The sequence below is a fragment of the Pan troglodytes genome, chromosome 5 (assembly GCF_028858775.2).
Source record: "Pan troglodytes isolate AG18354 chromosome 5, NHGRI_mPanTro3-v2.0_pri, whole genome shotgun sequence".
Lineage (NCBI taxonomy): Eukaryota > Metazoa > Chordata > Mammalia > Primates > Hominidae > Pan > Pan troglodytes.
Window position 1 is genome coordinate 70286986 of NC_072403.2, and position 21526 is coordinate 70308511.

Sequence of the window (21526 nt, forward strand, 5' to 3'; positions counted from 1 at the left end):
TGGATTGGTACCTGTCTGTGGCCTGTTAGGAACTGGGCCGCATAGCAGGAGGTGAGCCTCCTATCAGATCAACAACCACATTAGATTCTCATTGGAGGTGAACCCCGTTGTGAACTGCACATGTGAGGGATCTACGTTGCATGCTTCTGATGAGAACCTAACTAATGCCTGGTGATCTGAAGTAGAGCAGTTTCATCCCAAAACCAACCCCTAGCCCCCCGTGGAAAAACTGTCTTCCACGAAACTGGTCCCTGATGCCAGAAATTTTGGGGACTGCTGATGTACATGAATTGGTATAGTTATAGCTGTGTTCCAGTAAAATTGTCTTTCCAAAAACAAGGAATGGGTCAGATTTGGCCTGCAGGCTATAGTTTGCCAATCCTTGGTCTTTTTTTTTTTGCTTGCTATTTTTCCAAGGTCATGTACCACTGAGATGGGTATTCAGCAATGAAAATGAAAGTATTTCAAAACCAAAGAACTGTAGAATGCACAAAAAAGTTTGTATTATTAAACTATCACAATCACTCTACTGTATTCTCTATAGAATGTCAATAACACTATTCCATGCAGTGACTAGTGGGAATGAAATGCAAATAATGAATGATCTGGAATACTACAAACTAGCATAACACAAAAGCACGGGGCTTTCACTTGTTAGGAAGGTGCTAGCAGATGTACAGGAAAGAAAATGCCAGGATTTTACTTCTGATCTTATTGCTTCTGTGTGTTGGGTTTCAGCAGATACAGTTGGCCCTGTAGGAACACCAGCAGCATTCATTGCTGGGTTAGTTCCAAATGAGGTTAATTGTATATATTTTAAGTAAGTTAGAACAAAAGTGACATTATATATTGTTACAAAAGGTTCTGTCTTCCATGCAAATACTTCCTTGGCCACAGGAAAAGGGTTCTGAGTGACTTTTAATGTAGTAAAGTAACTTGGAGAGGTATGGTTGGAAGTGTCTACATTTTACTTGTAGGTTGGACATCTTCTTTGGTGTTTAATAGTTTTAATCAGAAGGAAAACTTTTTCCTTATTTGCTGGTTTATAAAATGTAAATATAGGCATGAGGAGTTTGAAAACCCTGGGATGTAAACATTATTCAAAAAAACCCTAGGATATAAACATATGATTCAAAATACGTAGAAAAGAAAAAAGATGTTATTGTGTTAAAGAGTTAATAAAGCTCATATTTGAACACTTCAGGGCCCAAATAAGCAAGCAGGCAAACAAACAAACAATCATAGTGGTGACTGGTGCCTGTCACAAAGTAGACCATCAATGAACACTTGAATATTGAATAAAATGATGTGATTAGGCCAGGCACAGTAGCTCACGCCTGTTATCCCAACACTTTGGGAGGCCAAGGTGGGCTTATCACCTGAGGTTAGGAGTTCAAGACCAGCTTGACCAACATGGAGAAACCCCATCTCTACTAAAAACACAAAATTAGCCAGGCGTGGTGACAGATGCCTGTTATCCCAGCTACTCAGGAGGCTGAGGCAGGAGAATCGCTTGAACCTGGGAGGCAGAGGTTGCAGTGAGTCGAGATTGCACCATCGCACTCCAGCCTGGGCAACAAGAATGAGATTCTGCCTCAAAAAAAAAAATGTGATTAATTCCACTCAATTTTTCTTCTAATTTCACTAAAACGTAAAGAATACTGTAGAAATGTGATTAATGATTTTAACATAAACATAATAATTTCATTAAAAATATGTAGATGGCATGTTTGGACATAAAATATATCTCTGTGTTCCATGCAAGATATATATTATACTTTTTTCAATTGATTTCCTGTCAACTATTATAATGCTATGACTTACAATAATTTTCTACATTAATATATTTCTCAAAATTCTTGTAAATAGTTTATTTTAATCTAACATGAATAAAATGATCAAATATGCTTTTTGAAATATTCTTAATATCTCAATAAAACACATATTTGCAAAAACATATTTTGTTCTGATAAAAAGTATGTAGTAATGTGTAAAGCATGTAGAAAATAAAAGTAAATATTAAAAACAATATTAAGGTTCTGGAAGAATTAGGTTGCATATGTGTGGTGTGCATGTATACATGTATTTAGAAATAGGTTGTATACATGGTTTTACATTTTTTCCTACAGGAAGAGAGAAGCAATTTTCCATGTCAGTATTTAATAAAGCCATCATATTATGATAATAGTTGTTTTCCAATTTTTAAATTTTTAATATAATTTCTAATATATCAGTAATAATTTTCTAAAATTTAAATTATATTTTAATGCTTTTAAAATTTTTATTAACAAATAATCCTCCAGAAAGATGGTGCCAACTTACTCTCCCATCAATAGAGTGCCTCCACTGTGACTTTCCTAATTCAGACCATTACAATTGGAAAAAAAAAGACTAACAAATAGGTGGTTAAAATTTGTGTCACATTTTGAATTTGATACTCTGAGTTGCTCTTAATAATTTTTGAATATATTTTACTGCATATAGTTTTTATTTGCAAATTGTTTTACTGTTCTAGTGGTCATCATTTTGCCATCAATTTAAAAGAACACTTAATAATCATATGTCTGTCTTGTAAGGTAAAACATGGCTGCATATATTTTCTTTAACAATGCTTAAGATCATTTTTTGGCTTAGAAAGGTATTACTTTTAGTTAATGTACTATAAAATGTAATCACTATCAACATTTAATTTATAATTTTCATATTTTGCTTTCACAGTTAAAAATTTTCAATTTTGAGATTAAATAAATACTATTATTTGACCCAGCAATATCGTTACTGGATATATACTCAAAATAAAATAGTTTTACTAAAAAGACACATACATTTGCATGTTCATTACTGCACTATTCATAACAGCAAAGACACGGAACCAACCCAGGTGCCAGTCAATGATGGACTGTATAAAAGGTGGTTCGTATACATCATTGAATACTACACAGCCATAAAAAGAACAAAATCATGTCCTTGGCAGCAATAGGGATACAGATTGAGGCCATTATCCTAAGTGAATTAACACAGGAATAGGAAACCAAATACTAGATGTTCTCATGTGTAAGTAGGAGCTAAACAGTGAGTACCTATGGACATAAACATAGGACCAGCAGACACTTTGGACTAGTAGAAGTTGGGGAGGGAGCAGGTAGGGGTTGAAATACCTACCTATTGGATACTATGCTCACTACTTGGATGACGGGATCTGTACCTTAAACCTCAGCATCACACAATACACCATGTAACGAACCTGCACACATACCCACTGTATCTAAAATAAATGTTGAAACTTTTATTCAGATCATTTAATGTTTCGTTTTGCAATTCTATGTGGTTATTCCTAATACAATTTATTTTGGCCTGAAACGTAGAGAACGAGTTTTCAAAATAAAACAATGCATCAACAGAATTCAGTAAATAATCTTTCTCTATGGACTCACAATCACCCCTTGGATGTAGTTTTATATATAGCATGTATATCTAGACTTTCTATTCTATTTCCTTTTATCAGCATTGTCTGGAGCAATATAACATTTTAACTACAGTTTTTATGTGTTACAAAAACATACACATTCTCTTATTGCCCTTTCTATTCAACACTTTCTTGGTTATACTTTTGCACTTTCAAATAATATAAGTTCTAAGTATTATCTTATTTGGCCTTGTTTGGAATTTCTTTATACTTTTCAAATATTGTATGTAACATTAACAGCCTACATTTCTGAGTGCTCAAATTAAGATATCACATGTCCATTTATATACTTTTATGGTTAGTAAATTTTACCTTTTAAATTGTTCTGTATGGTTTTAATAAGCAGTAGTTTGAATTTTTTGTTGCTTAATGCTATGATTTGGATATTTGTGTCTACTCTAAAATTCATGTTGAAGCTCAATCACCAGTGCTGCAGTATTAAAAAGTAGGGTCGTTAGGAGGTGTTTAGACCATGAAGTATTCTCTCTTCTGGATGTAATTAGTGTCTGATAACAGTGCTTGATGGGGTGAGTTCAGCCCTTTTGGCATTTCTTCCACATGAGGACACCTCATTCTGGTGAAGAATGAGGAAACAGACACTCATTGAACTTGCTGGCACCTTGATCTAGAACTTACCAGTCTCCAAAACTGAGAAATAAATACCCATTCTGTGATATTTTGTAATAGCAGCACAAATAGACTAAGACACTTAATGCATTTTTTCCATATTTTCTAAATTATGTGTAAGAAATACGTGTACCTGTATACATAAGGCATTTTGAACTGTTAATGAGTTTAATGAAACTATCTCTTCTGTTTCAGCATTAAGACACTGAATATTGTTGTGAGCTATTTCTATATTGGTATGATTAGGAAATATTAATAGATGCCAAAAAGATTTGAAGATGTAAATCTTTTCAGAAAGAAAAAACAAGAGATAAAATGAACACATTTAATAAACTATCAATTGAGTGTTAAAGTCTTTTTGTTTAATGATGCAGTAAATTACGTTATTAAACATCTTACCTTGACTTATCCTTTTTATTCTTGGAGGAAATGCCCCTTTGTCATTTACTAGAATTTTATCTGCAGTGTACATTTTTAAATTTAGAATTTAACAACTAAAAATGGAATAAACATAACTCAAACACTCTATTTTTCCTATCCATTGCTATTTGAGAATATTCGGTTCATGAAGCTCTGATTGCTCTTTCTTATATCCTTCCCAAATAACTAGTAGAAAAAATAGAGTTATATTGCTGTAGGAAAAGAATGACAAATTGTTAGAATATGTTCCCTTTTTCTCTTACATTTTATTTCCTTTGTATGTTAAATTAAATCACACAAAGTCATCCAGTTTCAAAGACGTCAGAGAAAAGGACTTTGATTCAATTTAATAGAGCTGTCACCGTACTACAGGGCTAGCAATCATGCACTTCAAAAAGTACACAAAACTCAAAGAATCATGTTGATAGAGGTGGCTCCACGATGCCTCACTTTGTTAATCGCAAGACGTTGCTCAGAGTGTCATTTTTTTTTCTAGTGGTCCAACACAAAGTGGGAAATTCACCAGCAGCAAGGGACTCTAAAATTATAGGCTTGCTACCTTAGCTACTTTTCTATTATGGAAATACCACATATGGTGGAAATGATAGCACTCAGTGGTCTACTTTGGAAGCAGACATCTCCCCTCATCAGTTACACATTTGTTCTATATTTTGGCAGTGTCACGGAAACCATTATGTGTAAGAAACAGGTATATATAATAGTTCAATCTTTCAAGATTTTTGCATTGTAGAACATTAGACTATGGCCTACTATATCATTTCTCTACATGAAGAGATTAGACCAGAGTTTTTATAAAGATCATTTCCAGTAATATGTTTTAGTGACTTCATACAACCACTATTAAGCAGCTATTTTAATGCCACTTAGTGTTAGATGTTAGATGTACAAGAGTGAACAACACAGAAATCATATTTATGTAATGCTTAGTTGTTTAACCTGGTGCTGGCTATCATTTTGGGTATCTGCACGTTCCTGGAACCCAATCTTTCATGGATACCAAACAATGACTACTATGGCAACATCTGCATCTAAATTGTGTAAAACAATCTTAAAAGAAGAAAATACTATAGTAACCAAGACAGTTTGGAATTGGGTAAAAGAAAGACATATGGATTAATTGAAAAAACTAAGACTCCAGAAGTTGACCCGCATGTATACCATTGATTGATTTTTGACAAGGTGTAAAAGTAATTTCATGGATAAGGAATAAGCTTTTAAACACAAGGCTCTGGAACAATTGCATCACCAAGTTTTTCTATTTTCCTTTTCTTCATTGCCAGATAATTTTAAGATGGAGTCTGGAAAGATGATTAATTAGACTAGATGGTATTTGTCAGTTGAGAAGTTAGAAATAAGTTAATTTGCTCAACAAATAAGATGGTTATCATATTCATGCTAAGAAAGATCAGAAAAAAATTCAAATAATCACTGTGATGAAAATTTTAGGAAGCCAATTCAAAATTAACTAGGATTGCCTAGAAGAATTAAGAGCCTAGGTGAGGAATTCCATAAGAATTTTAGTGGAACAAGCCATTATTATGAATTTTGACAAAATACAAGCTGGAAATTGACAAATGTAGGACTCTAATACATCAACATTTGTTCTTCCCGATCTTCTTTCCACCCTTGTTTATTCTACCCTCTAAACACTAGAGATCAATTCAAAGGACTGACTTTAGCCTCCAGCTACTGAACAGCTTTGGTTAATAAGAAGCACCTGCAGAAGACTAGAAGACAACAGGAAAGGGGTTGTCTAGTATTTTCTAGTCTCCTCCCTGTCTGTTCTTATTGGATTACCTGTGTCCTACTTCCAAAGGCCACACCTTCTGTAACCTAGAAGCTTTCCATTTTAGGTTCTGGTCCTTCTCTTACCTCTTGTCTCTTTAGGCCCAATGCTGGTTTTGCTGTTATTGGTGTCTTGAGAACTGTAAGATCCTTAGTTTTCCTTAAACTCTACCCATATTTTAATAAGTAATTACCATATTAAACTCTCCCCAAATACCCAGTTAGATTGTTTATTCGCTCATGTGACTCTGATCAACACAGTGGATGAACATATTGGAAAATGTCAACAAATGCCTTGCAAAAGATTTATTATAATGACTAAATGACTAGAAAGGCAAGAAAAACTGGAAGGAGATTAGGAGATGTAGGTGAGGTCAAAATAAAGAATAGTTGCAATGGGAATGAAGAATGGGAAAAGTGAAAAGCAGCAAGATTATGTTTAAAAAGACCAAATTTAATGTTTTATTTACTAATAATGAAGAATTTGTGCCCTGATTATTTCCAAGAGGTGGCTATGGGATGAATTGTTTGAGAGACGTTTTAACTCTGCTACATTTACCAAGAACCTTATATGTGAGAAATGATGTATTAGGCATTGTATGTGAGTTATAACAGATAAACCACAAGCTATCAGCCTGTAGAAGTACAAGGAGAATACCACATTTAAATTTGTAATTAATTTTATCATGGTTTTAAGAAATTTTGTAGACAAAATTATATCATATTGAATATATGATATAGCAAATAGAATGACCTGTTCTTTCATGTTACTGAATTTTCAGCCATAAATTACACACCTAAAACCTTTTAAACGTTGGGGTAATATATGAAGCAAAAACACACAACCATACATACACAGACACAAACCACTATAAGTTTATTGTCAAAGGAAAATTAATTTCACTGCCACAAAGTAACACTTGAAAATTCCACAAGATAGAACTTCTTAAAATAATGAAAAATCTTCTCTTTCTGGTAAACACAATTCTTTAACCTTTTTCCTTTTTTACATCCTTACCAATTTGATAGCAATTACAAGGGGAGATTAGTGATTTAAATTACGCTTCAAAGTAAGAACTGTTATATGAGAAAACTGGCTTGTCATTAATATATCAAGGCTCTGAATTCAAATTCACAGATATTACCTCCTTCAATTTTTGCATAGTGCTTTTGTTAAATAAAATACATGAAATTAACTTATATTCTGAATTATATAAAATGAAACAAAAAACTTTAAATTTAAAAATGATATACCATGCCATAGAGGATAGGAAATCTCAAGAAAGTTCCAGTGATTTCCTCTTTCCCATATTAAAAAAAATGCTACCACTGAAGATACCGTTAGAAAGAGTATGTTATATTGTGTTCAACCTGACAAAGAAGCTATTTCAAGAAATGAGAATAATAAAAGTTATTTCTAAACTTTGAGAGATCTGTCATAATGAATTGAACTAGTTCAGTTTCTGATTGCTTGCCAGCAGTATAGCTGTCTCCAACCTACTACTGTACTGATCTGGTAGCCTTTGTGGCAGTGCATAAAGAACAACCATCTGTGTCAGGTACAACAGCAGGTGCCTTCTCCATTGAACTGGCTGCTGCCCTGATTACAGTGAGGCTGTTTAGAGCACCCGGTGACCATGACAGGCTCTTTCTTCTCTGTAGAAAAGAAACTCATTTCTAAAAGTTTACTGAACAGAAACTGAGAAACTCACCAGAAATCATCAGCCGTTGAGGTGCCAGAATGGATTCCAGTGAAGACAAAGTAAGAGATCTAGTGAAGGGAAGATGCCGGCTTGCAGTGGGAAATTCCTGATATTGCACACTAGGCTGAAGTTCCCATTTGGACCATTCTGAAGAAGTCTTGACCTCTTTTTTAAGAGAGGTCATATAATCTGTAAAATATGGCCAATCTGGCCTAATTACAGACATGGAGGAAGACGTCTGTATTGAAAGTGCTGGAGTTGCTGAAACTGTATAAAATGCAACATTGGTGGTGACTTCTGAAAAATCAGGCACTGAGCCTGTCAATGGTGGCAGATTATTTTTGAAGTCATTTGCATGTGTAATTTCTGAATATGTCTTTAAAGTAACATCCGGATAAATTTGTAAGTTTAACTCAAAGTCCAGAGAACTATCACTTGGGTGAAGTTTGAACAGTGTATGAGATCCTTTACTTTTTTCCATGTCCAATAAGCTCTCTTGATTTAGTACCTCAGTGGGTCCCATAGTTATGCCATATTGTCTTATTTTCAATAGTTTTAAAATGTTTTCTGATACTGACAGTTCATCAGTAGTCATTTTTGAAGTCCAATCAGAATTCATCAAGTCTGAAGAGATAGTTTGTGAAGGGACAATGGATAAACAAGTCTTATCCAAACATAAATTAACATCCAAATTACTTGATAGGGTAATGGATTCTTCCAAGGATGAGGATAAAAATGTTCTTTTTGCACTCTTTTTAGAAGGAAATAAAGATGGCACTTCTGTGAATGCCACTGATGGTGTTATTTCAGTAGCAGAAGAAAATGAATGCCCAGAAGTGATAGTTTGAGCTCCCATTAGTGCATACCAGCTGGCTAATATCGCTGAGTTCATCCAGAATGTCTCATAAAAGTGGGACTGTTTGCTATGCAAAACTTGATCTGAGAATTCACGAGAGGATTTTATTTCAGTCATAGAACATGTTGCACATGTTTGGCTTAATTCTCTTAAAGAATCAGCAGCCTGTGATTTGATGTTTGTGAGTCTCTGGTTGCTTGAAGCTTCAGTAATAGCCTGATATTCACTGGGATTGAAGGATTTTGTACCGAACCGGTGCAGAGCTGATGAGTTTAAGATGGTTACCTGTTTAGATATAATTATCTTAGCAGGAAAAATGGGAGACATCGAGGGGCTGAGCAATCTCCAGTGCTCTCTTCTTGAAATTAAAGAATCAGCTGAATATTCTTCAATATCCTCTTGAGCCCCCCTAGAGACAACTGGAGTTGCACTTATGGAGGCAGCTGTAAGCAGGAATCCACGGGAGAGTAATGACTGCCTGTTTAGCTCAATATCAGCCCCTGGAATGCTTCTAATTACTGAAGTCGTTGGGGTAGCAGATGAAGCAACAGTCTGATAGTTCTCAAATAATAAAGATTGTGTAGGAAAAATAAAATCTGACATTAAGGAAGACATGATAAATGGGGTCCTTGCTCTCCTATCAGGAAAAAAGAAACCTAGTGTGGCTGCTGAAGTTCGAATAGGCATATGTGATACCGATGTTTTGTCCTGGACAATTTGTGCTGGGTCATGAATACCAAAATTCAGGAATCGAGAAGAGGAAACATCTGCGGAAGAAAGAAGACTGTGTTTTGCTGAAAGCTCTCTAGTGACAATCAGTTCTTCGAGTAAGTAGCTTTCCAAGGGTGTGCTAATTCTTAACGTTGCCAAACCAGTGGTTGGGAGAATGTCATGCTTGACAATGCCTGTCTGTTTTGGACCTACAAAACGGAAAAAAGCCAAAAAGGTTAGAAAAATGAATCAGAAACGAACCACTTTGGCACTGGGATAAATCTTAGGCAAATTGCACTGCCACCTTACATCCATTATATGTAGACAAATATGGTTCTGTAAATCATATTTCTAATAAAAGTACATGAGGAGTTTAATGATTTCACAAACTGCATAAATGCAAAGATTCCTATTATTTACACTCCATGGGAGGGCTAAAGTTAGAACAAATGGCATTACATAGAATTGACATATTCCCAACTAAATGACTCCTTTGAATAAGAACACATGAAAAATTACAACTCTTTGTCATTGACACAACAAATGAATGTTTGACCCATCGGGTTAGAAATGTTAGAAATACTGTTTTACTTCCTCAATAGGCAAAACGTTCTGTTTATATTAGATAACACTATATTTCAATTTAATTTTTTAAAAGAATAGAAATTACATAGATGAAAAATAGACAAGGTACATTTCTACTTAGAATACCCAATAGCCTTCAAAATTATTTTTTCTTCAAGAATTCCTTGCTAAGGGCTACAATTCTTACTCTGATTATCCGAAGTGGCATTGGCTACATGAAGAGTAAATTTGGAATTTAATATACAATGTACTGTTTATAATATGACATCACTTGATTTAGAAAGTTAAAGAATTGGACATGTAACAAACAGCCTGAAGTTGTTAAAATAATTCACAATAGGAAAATAAGCACATATCTTTTATCTGAGTGTTAGTCAAATAATTTGATAGGAATATAAATTTACCTTAATGACTCAGAGAATATGAAGTAAAGACACATTGATGCAAGTAGCACAAGGCCTTTTTAAAACAAAATGTGCTGGGATTGAGGTCCAGTTGTCTATTCAAATTTACACAGTGGAATTAAAACTGTTAATTTACATTTTTTTACTGATCCAGAAATAGTATTAGCAAACAATATTGCTTAAAACAAAACTTAAAACAGGAGTCATAACCAATAATGCTTAATTTTACACCCCTAAAAATCATGTATCTCAGAAAAAAAAGATTTTAATAATGCAGAAAATATGCTTTTACCACACAACTTTTTCAAACTCAAACTTCTTAATATCTTACCCACTTCTACTTACCTTGATCAACTGGGTAATTGTCCATTATGGCTGGTATTCTAGTAGCCTTTATAGATGGAAAGCTGCTGACCAAAGTCTCAGAAGGGGGAACTGTATATGTCTGTGTGGAAATGGGATCTGTTCTTTGAAAGATGGGAGTTAAACAGGTAATTCTCCTTATTTCATCACCACAAAGAAGCCCAATGGAGCAGGTCTGCAAATGACAATTACAGTAATTAAATTAAGCTCAGTTTCTTTGTTCCTAAGAGAAATTGTAAAGTTTGTTTTGAGATCCATTTGCATTTTCATAGACATATTGGATAGCTCAAATAAAATATTTTACTTGAAAATTAAATCTCCATAGTAAATTTTACCCATATTTCAAAATGGACTCAATCCTTTCCATTTGAGATATGCACAGTTGCATGCCCAAATTTATTCTTAATTCCTTTAATTTTAAGTCAAAATACTATATTTACTTTTGAGAATATAGTTTTCCAATGAAGAATTTGTACTGTATGGTAATTAATGTGGATATAAAAAAGAAGTCACATTACAAATTATAAAACTTTTCTGCTCTAAAAGTCAAATTTAGTTGGAAGCTAATGTAAAATGCAGTATCTGCAACAGAAAATTTGAAAACATATTCTTGTGATTTGCAAATTATTTTAGTTTGTATTGGCTTGCAGTAGGAATGATCTTTATATGTTTTAGTTTGACATGAAAAGGCTATTTCTACCATATCCTATAAAATAGCTTTCACATGAAGAAACTGTGAATGAAAATTGCGATAATGTATAAATAAGTATAAATGGACCAGAGAGATACGTTTATAAATGTAGAGTAAAAACAAGTTATACTATAAGAATCATTTTTATTTGTAAGAAAATAATATTTCAAAATGATTTTAAAATACTAATACATGTCTATTTCCTAATAATAAAGACATACCTAATAGGCATCCCTGCTTTAGTGTTCTGATTTTGTTAAAGATTACATCTAATTTGCAGAACACTTAAGTCTTCTTTCAGATGTGGGTGGTGGTTGTTTCACAGTTCCATATTCTGTAGTCACTTTCAACTCACACCAAAAAGTTGTATAAATGTCAGATGATTCCTGATGTTAGACAACTGCTTTTCGCAACAAAGAAAAGCCCAGGACCAGGTGGCTTTACTGCTGAAATTGATCATACTTTTAGGAAAGAACTAACACCAAGTCTTTGCTATTGTGAATAGTGCCGCAATAAACATACGTGTGCATGTGTCTTTATAGCAGCATGATTTATAATCCTTTGGGTATATACCCAGTAATGGGATGGCTGGGTCAAATGGTATTTCTAGTTCGCAACCCAAATGTCCAACAATGATAGACTGGATTAACAAAATGTGGTACATAGACACCATGGAATACAATGCAGCCATAAAAAAGGATGAGTTCATGTCCTTTGTAGGGACATGGATGAAGCTGGAAACCATCATTCTCAGCAAACTATTGCAAAGACAAAAAACCAAACACTGCATGTTCTCACTCATAGGTGGGAGTTGAACAATGAGAACACATGGACACAGGAAGGGGAATATCACACACCGGGGACTGTTGTGGGGTGGGGGGAGGGGGAGGGATAGCATTAGGAGATATACCTAATGCTAAATGACGAGTTAATAGGTGCAGCACACCAACATGGCACATGTATACATATGTAACAAACCTGCATGTTGTGCACATGTACCCTAAAACTTAAAGTATAATAATAATAAAATTAAAAAATATATATAAAAAAAAGAAAAGAACTAACACCAATTCTTCTCAAGCTATTACAAAACACTGAAGAGGAGGAAATTCTTCCTTACTCATTCTATGAGGCCAGCATTACCCTGACACCAAAACTAGACAAGAACATAAAAAAAATCCACAGGCAACTATCATTGATGAACCTAGATGCAAAAGTTCCCCCCAAAACACTAGCAAACTGAATACAACAACATATCAAAAAATAATACACTATGATCAAGTGGGATTTATCCCAGGCATGCAAGGATGTTTCAACATATGTAAATCAATAAATGTGATATATCAATCAACAATATCAAGGACAAAATTTATATAAGTATCTCAATAGATGCAGAAATGAATTGGTTAAAATTGAACATCACTTCATGATAAAAAGTCTCAACAAATTTGGCATTAAAAAATACTTTAACATAATGAAGGTCATAAATGACAAACCCACACCTGAAATCATATTAAATGGGCAAAAGCTGAAACCCTTTCCTCTAAGAACTGTAATAAGACATGATGCCCACTTTCACCATTGTTATTCACCATTGTCCTGGAAGTGCCAACAAGAGCAATTAGGAATGAGAGAGAAATAAAGAGCATTAAAATTAGAAAAAAGGAAGTCAAATTGACCCTCTTTGCAGAAGACATAATCTTATATATAGAAAAACCTAAAGACTCCACCACAAAATCTCTTAGAGCCGATGAACAAATTCAGTGAAATTGTAGAATAAAAAAATCAACATACAAAATCTAGCATTGTTTCCATACATCAATAATGAACTATTTGAAAAAGAAATTAAAAATGCAATCCCAGTCACAATAGCCACACAAAAGAAATACACAGGAATAAATTTAACCAAGGAGGTGAAAAATCTGCAAGGAAAACTACAAAACACTGATGCAAGACATTGAAGAGGACAGAAATGAAGGGAAAGACATCCCATGGTTATGGAGCAGAAGAATTAATCTTATTTAAATGACTATATTAAACCATTCTGCATTGCTATAAAGAAATATCTGAGACTGGGTATTTCATAAAGAAAGTAGGTTTAATTGGCTCTCAGTTCTGCAGGCTTTAGAGGAAGCATGGTGCTGGCATCTGCTTGGCTTCTAAGAATGCCTCAGATAGTTTACAGTCATAACAGAAGATGAAGAGGGAGGAGGCACATCACATGACAAAAGCAGGAGCAACAAAGAGAGAGAGAGCCAGGGAGGGGATGGGTAGGGGACACACACTTTAAAATAACCAGATCTCACAGGAACTCACCAACTACTGTGACACCAGCAGAAAGTGATGAGGGATCCACCTCCATGACCCAAATTCCTCCCCCCAGGCCACACCTCCAGCACTGGGGATTGCAATTTAACATGAGATTTGGGCAGGGTCAAATATTCAAACTTTATGAATGACCATGCTATTCAAAGCAATCTACAGATTCAAAGAAATCTCTATCAAAAGACCAATGATATTTTTCAGAGAGATAGGAAAAACAATTCTGAATTTATATGGAATCACAAAAGATTCTGAATAGCCAAAGCAATCCTAAGTAAAAAGAACAAAGCTGGAAGCATCATACTCTCTGACTTTAAATTATACTATGAAGCTATAGTAACTTAAAGCAGCATGGCATTGGTATGAAAACAGACACATAGACCAATGGAACAGAATAGAGAAGAAAGAGATAGATTCACATATTTACAGCTAGCTGATTTTTGACAGAGATACCAAACGTTAGAGAAAGAATGCTATCTTCAATAAATAGCGCAGGGAAAACTGGATATTCATATGAAGAAAAATAAAACTAGACTCGTATCTCTCACCATATACAAAAATCAACTCAAAATTGATTACAGACTTAAGCATAAGACCCCAAGCTATAAAACTACTAGAAGAAAACAGAGTAAATGCCTCAAGACATTGGTATAGGCAAAGATTTTTATGAGTATGATCTCAAAAGCACAAGAAACAAAAACAAACATAGACAAATGGAATTGAGTTAAACTAAGGAGCTTCTGCATAGAAAAGGAAGCAATTGACAGAGTGAACAGATAACCTGCAGAATGAGAAAAAATGTTTTCACACAATGCATCCAACAGGGAACTAATATTTAAAATTTTACAAGGACCTCAAACAACTCAACAACAATAAAAAATATAACCCCATCAAAAAAGTGGACAAGGGGCATGAATAGGCATTTTTTTCAAAAGAAGACATACAAATGGCCAAGAAACATAGGAAAAGCTGCTCAATGTCACTAATCATCAGACAAAGGCCAATTAAAACTGCAATGAGATATTATCTTACATTAGTTAGAATGGCTATCATTAAAAAGACAAAAAATAACAGATATTGGCAAGGATGCAGAGAAAAGGGAACCCTTATATGCTTCTGGTAGGAATGTAAACTAGGACAACCTCTATGGAAAACAGTATGGAGATTTCTCAAAGAACTAAAAATAGAACTACCATTCAATTCAGCAGTCCCACTACTGGGTATACAGCCAAAGGAAAATAAATCATTATATCAAAAAGATACATGTATTTATATGTTTATCACAGCACCATTCACAATAGCAAAGATGTGAAATCCACCTGTCAGTGAAGGCTGGATCAAGAAAATGGTGGTATATATACACAATGGAATACCAGTCAGCCATAAAAAGAATTAAATCAGGTGTTTTGTAGCAAGGTGGATGGAACTGGAGGTCATTTTCCAACGTGAAACAACCCAGACACAGAAAGACAAATACCTACATGTTCTCAGTTACAAGTGGGAGCTAAATAATGTGTACATATGGACATAGAGTGGAGAAAAATAAAAACTGGAGACTTAAAATGGTGGGGGAGGACATGGGGGGACAAATAATGAGAAATTACTTGCGGGTACAATGTCTGTTATTGGAGTGATGGATATACTAAAATCCCAGATTTCATCACTGTGCCATATAGTCATGTAACAAAATTGCACTTGTAACGCTTAATTTGATACAAATTTTTTAAAAGCTAAAAGAGAATTTTAATGTTCACAACACAAAAAAGATATCTTCAATATTATGCTAATTACCCTGATTTTATCACTACACAATGTATACATGCATTGAAATATTACTATGTATTCCATAAATATGTACAATTAATATGTGTCAACTAAAAATAAAAGAACAGAAGAACTATAAAGCGTCTGTGTATAAAAACTTAAACATTAAATGGAAAAATATCCACAGCAAACAAAAACACAGGGTCAACAGGATCCCTTACCATAATGGATACAGAATGCATGTAAATTAAGAAAAAAGAGAAGGGGCCAGGCGCGGTGGCTCACGCCTGTAATCCCAGCACTTTGGGAGGCCAAGGTGGGCGGATCACGAGGTCAGGAGATCGAGACCATCCTTGCTAACACGGTGAAACCGCGTCCCTAGTAAAAATACAAAAAAATTAGCCGGCCTTGGTGGCGGGCGTCTGTAGTCCCAGCTACTCGGGAGGCTGAGGCATGAGAATGATGTGAACCTGGGAGGCGGAGCTTGCAGTGAGCCGAGATTGCGCCACTGCACTCCAGGCTGGGCGACAGTGCGAGACTCCGCCTCAAAAACAAACAAACAAACAAAAACTTAATAGGTACCAAGATGATATAGTAATTTCTATGAAACATCATGACTTAAAAAATTATTTTCTTTCTGAATCTATATTTGAGGAAAAATATGCAAATAAGATCTTCTGAATTAGAGCTTTATGAGAATATGGTCATCTGCTTTCATGTGGACATTGTATAGCCCTCTATGTCTTCGCTCAACAAATGTTTATTGATCAATATCTAAGTGCCAGTGACTGTTGTAATTGTTGGAAATGAGCTGGTCAACAAGATAGGCAAAGTTTCTCCATTGTATACTTTGTATTTTAGGGAAGAAATTTGAATTAATTAATATCAATTAGTGATAAGTGATTTTAAGACAAAATATCCCAAAATACATAATAAGGAAAAACAGCAAGGGCTGTTTTGGAGGCAGTGGCCAGGGAAGTCTTCTCTGTACAGGGATATAAATTAATGTGAGTATTTTAGGAAAGAGTATCGAAGGCGAAAAGAACAGCAGTGCAAAGGCCTGCGGGCAGGAAAATGCTTAATATGTTTACACAAAAGCAAGATGGACAGTTAAAGAGAATAAGGGAAGGCCATGTAGGTAGAAATGAGGTCACAGAGGTGATTAGAAACCAGATAATGTGGCTTCTTTACTTGTTTGTTGTTGAATTTGGAATTGATTCTGAGAATTATAGGAAGCCATTGGAATATTTGAAATAAGAAAGTTCTAATCTTATTGATATCATAAAAAGCTTACCGTAGATAATATACGCTCAATGGAGTTTGGATTCGGGGCAAGAATGGAAGCTAAGGTATATTGGGAAGCAGGCAATGATCCAGGAAAGGGAAATAATTAGACTGACCTGGAGTGGAAATGGTGAATATACCGAGTAAAGTTTGTATTCAGGGTATACGTGGAAGGCAGAGCCTATAATACATGCTGATGGACTAGATGTATGGGGTGAGAATAAAAAGTTTAGTGAATGATTTCTAAATTTGTATTCCTATCAATAAAATAGAAATAAAAATTAAAGAAGACAAGCAAATTTACTAAATTATAGAAGACCAGTTACAGATTGGAGGATAGATCACAATTTCTGTTTAAATACATTAAATTTGAGAAGCTTATTGGCTACCAGATATGTAACAAGTTGAAAATATAAGTCTCTCTTGAAGCAGAATTATTAATAGTTTCAATAAAATAAAGTATGGTTTAAAGAAAAGCAGTGTTATCCCATAGTCCTGTCTAATTTTCTGGTAATAGAGCTAGAAAATGGCAGAGCAAAGATTTTTACCTAAGAAGTGAGGCTCCAGAACCCACACTTCAAACCACTATAATATACTTTTGATATATGAAACATCGTCAAGATTTGTTATCAATATTTCTAAGCTAAAGTTGATTATTTTAGGTAATAAAGCTAAAACAATCTTGTACTCTGACAGTCTACTTAACAAACATCACTGTCAATTAAATTTAATCATCACAAACCATGTTTTAAGATCTGGGCAAAACAGTTTCTATTATCTCAATGACTTTACAATCCAGTGGACTGTTAGTATATTTCACTCTATTGACAGTAACATTTGAAGATAAAATGTTGTGGCTTATCCTTATTTTCTACAAGAAATAAGGAGTACATAATACAGAAAAAACCCAGCATCCTTCAGGTGACTTGTTCCTCTTTCCTGTGTCTTTCCAGCCTACTTTGAGTGGTTTCATGCCATTGCTGACCTCTGTTTACCTCACTAACCTCTGGTTATTTTCAGCTCTCTTTTTTTTCAACTGTATGTCCAATTCTCTCTATTATTTAAGTGTTAGAAATGGTTTCTGTTTTCCTCACTAAGATATTAACAGATTCAGTGTTCTATAAAAGATACATAGGATATTTCTCTATGTGGTTATCTAACTTGATTGGGAGACAAAAGGCAAAGTAGGTGGCAACCAGAAAGTGAGAATAATATTCTGAAGATATCATTTACCCATAATAATAAAAAAACTCTAGTAATAATCAAATATCAAATGTTAAGAATACTTTGCTCCAAAACATGTAATATTGAGATATCTTTGTGCTATGTTACTGGGCTAGATAAATATTTTAGTTTCTAGGTTTTTAAAAAGATTTTTCCACACAAAATCAGTATGTAGGGTTCATGATAATAATTATAGTTTTTAATGGCATTCCTTTTGTTATGCCAAATTGATTTATATGTCTTTTCCAGCATACTACCAGTGCCCCTAGGCAGGGGACTATGTTACATTTTCCACTGAATGGCCGGGGCTAATATGATGGCTGGCACATACTGATGTACTTGATGGTCAGTAAACATTTATTGGAAAAAACTAAGAGAAACATATTGAAAACACACATTTATCTAAGTACATACATATTTCTTTTTCCCTTTTGTAGATAACTGTATTGAAATGAATATTCATTAAATTATCTAAACTTTTCATTCTTTCCTCAAGCCATTCTAATGTAGCTTTCATGTCTTCTTGCCACTAGGACTGTTATAGTGAAATTCCAGAAATCCTATTGTGCTGTTAAATACAAAGCAGAGTTTTTGATCTTCATCTTATTCAAATCATCTACATACTTAACCACCTTCTAAAAAACTTGGTTTCTCTCTAACCTTCTACCTCTTTCTCCTATTCATTATCAATCTCCTCTGCTGGCTCCTTCTCTTTGTAGCCTCTAGTTTGGAATTTATCATGGCTTAGTATTCAACTTTTTTCTTTCTCCATTCTCCCCAGAAGCAATGTCATATATTCAAAAAGGCTATAAAGATATCATATATTGATGAGTCCCAAAATCATATCTCTACTTCACACTTCTCTGAAATACATTTTTATATAACAAACTGCTTATTTAGAATCATTATTTAAATACCTCATGGGTACCTTAAACATAACATGTACAGTACTGAACTGCTGATTCAGTCCCTCCATTCTAACATGTTCCTCCAACCACCTGTCCATCACAGGAAATTTATTATCATTACTCTATTGCTGAAGTCCTCCCTGATTTTTCATTATCTTCTATCTCACGCATCTACTCAATACAATGTCTTGCTAATTTTTCTTTCATAACACATTTCAAATCCAGCCTTTTCTCTGAATTTGCTTTGCCACAAATATCAAACCATCATTATCTTTTACATAATAATTGTTAGAGCCTAGCTGGTTTCTTCACTCCCACTTTTAACCTCCTTCTAGATCTTTCTTTATGGAAGAATAGGAATATTTTAAGAACCTGAATAAGATCACATCATTTCCCTTTTGAAAAAACTTGTTAGTATATATGTCAATTGCACTTGAATAAAATTCAAACTAATTACTATTTTTCTGACTCTCAACCTAACCTGACCCTGTTTACTTCTACAGGCACTTCTGTACTTTTGCCCCCACCATAGTTACTGTGCTCAACTCCCATTATCCACTCTTTACTGTCCCATACAGGACAAGATCTTTTCCTCCTCATGACCCTTGTTTATGCTGATACATCTGACAGCACATCCATACCCTCACTCTTCCTTTGGATTATTTCTTTTTATCACACGGGTTATAACTTAAAGGTCCCTTCCTTAGAGAAAACTTTTCTACTATCTACATTATTTTTCTATCACAATAACTTTTTCTTTTCCTTCTGACTACTATAGTTTGAATTATATTTTATTTTTCTATTGCCTTGATTTATATGTCATTCCTGGTACATTGTAAATGTCACTAGGTAGAAGCCTATCTCCATTCCATCCTGCATTGTATTCAGCACACTATTTGTATGCTGGTAACCAATTAGTGTTTGTTGAATGAATATAAAATTATATTTACAAAATTGCCTCTATAAATTAGGTTAAAGAGTTGAGCAAGCAAAATGTAAGTATTTTTACCCATAACTTGTTTAATTAAAATTTGAAACACAGGATGGCCCTTTAGATGCCTTTATATTACAAGAAAAACAACCAGCCAAATATGAGAGTTCAATAGGCACCAGTCTTGAGCTACAAGAGTCATCAACCTTACTCTGAGAAATAAGGGCCACATCATGTGAACAGTCTGTCTTGAAACCAGAGATGACAGATGAAATGGAAGTGCAATTAGCACTATTACACTCTTTCTCTTTGTCCTCTACACTTAAGAAACATTTTCCCCTTTTCCCAAGGTCTATCATTAAGAAATGCTTAATGCTGCTGAAGATGAGCTCAAAAGAATTGGTAAATTATTTGAAAATTTAGCAATTTGAAAACTAAGTAAGCTCAAAGCCATTTACCACTATCCCATTTAAACATGCATCAAGAAACATTTTCCCCCTTTTCCGAGATCTTTCATTAAGAAATGTTTAATGCTGCCAAACAGGAGCTCAAAATAAGTGGTAAATTATTTGAAAATTTAGCAATTGGAAAACAAAGTAATCTCAAAGCCATTTACAACCACCCTACCTAAACATGTGTCAGGTAGCTCCTAGGCTTTAGGAACTAATAAAAACAGAACCCTGGGTGAGTTTTTCTGGTTGCTTAGCAAGTCACTAGAGGAAAAATGCAAGCTGGTAGAAGAATAGGTCCTATTGCCTCTTGTGTTGGGTGGACTTCCTGATGAGCTATACAAGGCTAGGACATTAGAATATGTAATATCATGGATGCTAATCTTCCACAAGATAGTGCCTCCAGGTTCAAACACTGCCCTACCTGGTAGCTCTGGCCCTTTTTGGGATAACTATTTTAAACCAGGAAAGATTTATAGGAAAAAAAGTGCTTACAGGACAAAATAATTAGTCCCATTTAGCTTTTCTTTTTCTTCTGTTTCCTCCTCTTCCCACACTTCTACTCCATCCTCCTTCTCTTCTTTCTTATCCTACTGCTGCTCCTCTTCCTTTTTCTTCTTCATTTCAAGAGCATAATCCCACAGAGATTTTGTTTCCCTGAGACTGATACATAATGAGTTGAAGCGGAAAGAGTGAAATTAGAGATCAGGAGACCCCGAAGTGCCTGGAAAACCTCTGTTGCCTCCCAAGAGCACACAGAACTTCACCCTTCTTGAAAAAATCCATTAGACAGGAAATCATTCAGAATTTTAGAGGAGTCTGGTGAAGTCTCTCTTAGATTTCCAAACCCTGCAGGCTGTTTATCAAAATCTTATACAGCCTCATACAAACCCTGTGATCTACAAAGATGTTATCTAAGACTCCAGAAAGGAAAGCCCTTTCATGTAGTTTTCTATATGTGATAGGGCTCACAGAAGTAGATGGTCATCATTCAAACTGGTTCTGTGGAGGT

At 34.5% G+C, this 21526-nt stretch overlaps 1 protein-coding gene across 1 annotated transcript in view; it reads right to left on the reverse strand.

The window, feature by feature from the left end:
- Nucleotides 1-21526, reverse strand: part of LOC100609532 (protein eyes shut homolog) — a 2075858-nt gene that overhangs the window by 858451 nt on the left and 1195881 nt on the right. The window contains exons 27-28 of the mRNA XM_063813139.1: nt 10924-11116; nt 8032-9798 (exon numbers count right to left, since the gene is read on the reverse strand). Coding sequence (XP_063669209.1) covers nt 8032-9798; nt 10924-11116 — 1960 coding nt within the window. The remainder of the gene's footprint in view (nt 1-8031; nt 9799-10923; nt 11117-21526) is intronic.